The sequence below is a fragment of the Galeopterus variegatus genome, unplaced genomic scaffold (genome assembly GCF_000696425.1).
Source record: "Galeopterus variegatus unplaced genomic scaffold, G_variegatus-3.0.2 Scaffold1072, whole genome shotgun sequence".
Classification (NCBI taxonomy): Eukaryota; Metazoa; Chordata; class Mammalia; order Dermoptera; family Cynocephalidae; genus Galeopterus; species Galeopterus variegatus.
This window is the reverse complement of record NW_007727183.1, coordinates 156,337-159,730: the sequence shown is the minus strand read 5'-3', so window position 1 is coordinate 159,730 and position 3,394 is coordinate 156,337. Positions and strand designations below refer to the sequence as shown.

Genomic DNA, 3,394 nt, shown 5'->3' with positions numbered 1-3,394 from the left:
ACCACCACCACTACCATCATCACCACCATCACCACCATCATCATGACCACCATCATCACCACCATCACCACCATCACCATCATCATCACCACCACCACCACCATCACCATCATCACCATCACCACCATCATCACCACCATCATCATCACCACCATCACCATCATCACCAACATCACCATCACCACCATCATCATCACTTCCACCACCATCACCACCACCACCATCATCACCACCATCATCATCACTACCACCACCATCACCACCACCATCACCATCATCACCACCACCACCATCATCACCACCATCATCATCATCACTACCACCACCACCACCACCATCACCACCATCACCATCACCACCATCACCACCACCATCACCACCACCACCACCACCATCACCACCATCATCATCACCATTATCATCATCACCATCACCACCACCATCACCATCATCACCACCACCACCACCATCACCATCATCACCATCATCACCACCATCACCACCATCATCACCATCATCACCACCATCATCATCATCACTACCACCACCACCACCACCATCACCACCATCATCATCACCATTATCATCATCACCATCACCACCACCATCACCATCATCATCACCACCACCACCACCATCACCATCATCACCACCATCACCACCATCATCCTCACCACCATCACCATCACCACCATCACCACCATCATCCTCACCACCATCACCATCACCACCATCACCATCATCACCACCATCATCACCATCATCATCACTACCACCACCACCATCATTGTCACCACCACCATCATCATCAGTAAACATCACATACCCAGTGTGTAGCTGAACCCCAACAGAACCCAAGCATGTCTGACCTCCAAGCCCATTTGCTGTTTCTTCTTGCCTCCCAGTTTCTAATGACCATTCTGCACAGGGCTCTCCTGGTCTTACCCATGTCTACTGAGAAAATGATTCTCAGAATATTAACTGGACCAGGAAGAGTTGCAAGACATAACACAGTCCTGTTTACCAATTTTGTACATGTCAATAATGACATCAGACCAATCAGTGTTCTTAGCCTCTGGGTGTGAGGCAAAAATTCTCCCGCTCTCCCCTCAGGTCTCCAGACTTTCCCTTTGATAATCCAAACTCTAAATGTTGGAGCCAAGGGTCAGCCCCTTGTCAGCAATCACTGGGCATTTTTAGGGACCCTGCGCCACCTGCCTCCCCCTCCTCCTGAGGACTTGTCTTGAGGTCACCATCAGCTTCCCGGCCCTCAGAAATGGCATCTCTACTTCAGCCACAGGGTGGCAGCACCTCTCCACAGATTACATCAACTCAGAGGTGGCTTTTCCACTAGCATCAGGATGTCTGTCTTGCTCAGAAAGCAGATACAAGAGCAGAAACACTCAAATAAATTATTTTTTCAGCAACATATTTTGAGAAGGGTGCTTCCTCCACACATCTACTTAGTTCAAGGAATGCACCACCCTGCCCAGTGCTCTTGTGGTCAGGCTCTTGTCTTCCTCCAGGGCAGCTCTGCCTAGCCAGGGCTGAGCTCGGCTTTGGAACATGACACTCAGACAAGCCTCCCATGTACTTGCATAAATTCCAGATCAAGTGTAAGTTTCCTGAACCCAAGACAATTATGTAAATTTAGTCAAACTCTTTGAGGAAGAGACACTACCTTATTTCTAGGCTGTTCCATGCTAGCAAAGCAAACATTTTTTGCAAAACTTTGGTGAAAGCCAGCCTGGCAAAATTGGAAAACTGAATTATTTGTGAAAACACTGAGACATCCCTAAGTATGTCCATATGTAAAAACAACATTTTCTCTGGAAATCTTGCAAATACTCTATTTCAGTTTGACAATGATGAAAAGCAGTTTTTCACAAAAGAAATGCAACTAGCAAAACAAGCATACAGGAGAATGTTCACTCTCCCTAATTGTCAAAGAATTGTAAATCAGAAAATGAATCAGGAAAATTTCCACCTATTATATTAGTTAGTATTAAAAAAAATTGAATACTCATAAGGGTGTAGTAAGGTGATTTTTTTTTTTAGTGACATTATACATTGTCACACTCTTTTAGAAAATAATTTGGCAATGCTATTGGAAACCATAAAGATGTCTATATAATTTCTGAGAATATAGATTTAAGAAAATATTAAGGAATAAGAATAAACTGTATGAAAAAAAGACATGGAACACTGGAAGCAAGCGCTGAAGCCAACAAGCACAGTGATGCAGCATTTGGGTAATTACTGACAGCCCCAAATTCAAGGCAAACCACGCGAACTCTCTGAGCTTGTTTCCTGAAGAGCAGACATAACAAAAGTGCCTACTTCATAGGACTGTTGTAAGGACTAAGTAAGATACAACATATCATGAGCTTATGCCCCAAAAGGTTAATTCTTGGTAAATGATAGCTGTTCCTTTTTTATTGCAATAAAATATACATGGCATAAAATTTACTATTTTAACCATTTTGAAGGGTATGACTGAGTGGCATTTAGTACATTCACTATGTTGTATAATCATCAGCATGTTTCCAGAATGTTTTTCTCACCCCAAAAGGAAACCTCATACCTATTAAGCAGTCACTCCCCATTAAAATATTTTTTAAGATTTTTATTAAAAAATATTTATAAGATTTTTAGCATTTATAAAAAAGTCCTTATGATATAATGTTGAGTGAAAAATCAGGCTATGAAATTGTGTGATATGATATAGGTGGTAAAAGAAGCATATTAAAAGCCTGAAAAAGAATATAATAAAAATAGTAGGAATTGTATTTCTCAAGCTCTTTTTACCTATTAAAAAATTATTGGTTTATAATTTTAAAAGAAAAGCAAAAAGTACACAAACAACAAAACCCCGGACACTGTAAAGAAGGCCCAGGTTGTTACATCCAGGTCGTGGGAACATCACACCTTTTACATAACCTTTATACTTCCAAGGGTCAAAAAGAATCCTCCTACTCTTAGGACTGACTCTTTGTGTTATCCAGCCTTGTGGACAAGCAACACCAATGCACTGCTGCTCTGTGGTTCTGGAAGTTTCCTCCAGGAACATGTTTTGGATGCAGTAACCATTTCTTTAATATTTTACACACAGGTACCTCTGGTGCTGGCATTCTCAAGGAAGCTCAGCTGCCTGTGATTGAGAATAAAGTGTGTAATCGCTTCGAGTATCTGAATGGAAGAGTCAAGAGTAACCATTTCTTTAATATTTTACACACAGGTACCTCTGGTGCTGGCATTCTCAAGGAAGCCCAGCTGCCTGTGATTGAGAATAAAGTGTGTAATCGCTTCGAGTATCTGAATGGAAGAGTCAAATCGACTGAGCTCTGCGCTGGGCACTTGTCTGGAGGCACTGACAGTTGCCAGGTGAGAAGTT

General features: G+C 42.1%; 1 protein-coding gene across 1 annotated transcript in view; it reads left to right on the top strand.

Annotated features, from left to right (window-relative positions):
- Positions 1-3,394, top strand: part of PLG (plasminogen) — a 57,148-nt gene that overhangs the window by 52,494 nt on the left and 1,260 nt on the right. Inside the window, exon 17 of the mRNA XM_008574601.1 lies at positions 3,239-3,384. Coding sequence (XP_008572823.1) covers positions 3,239-3,384 — 146 coding nt within the window. The remainder of the gene's footprint in view (positions 1-3,238; positions 3,385-3,394) is intronic.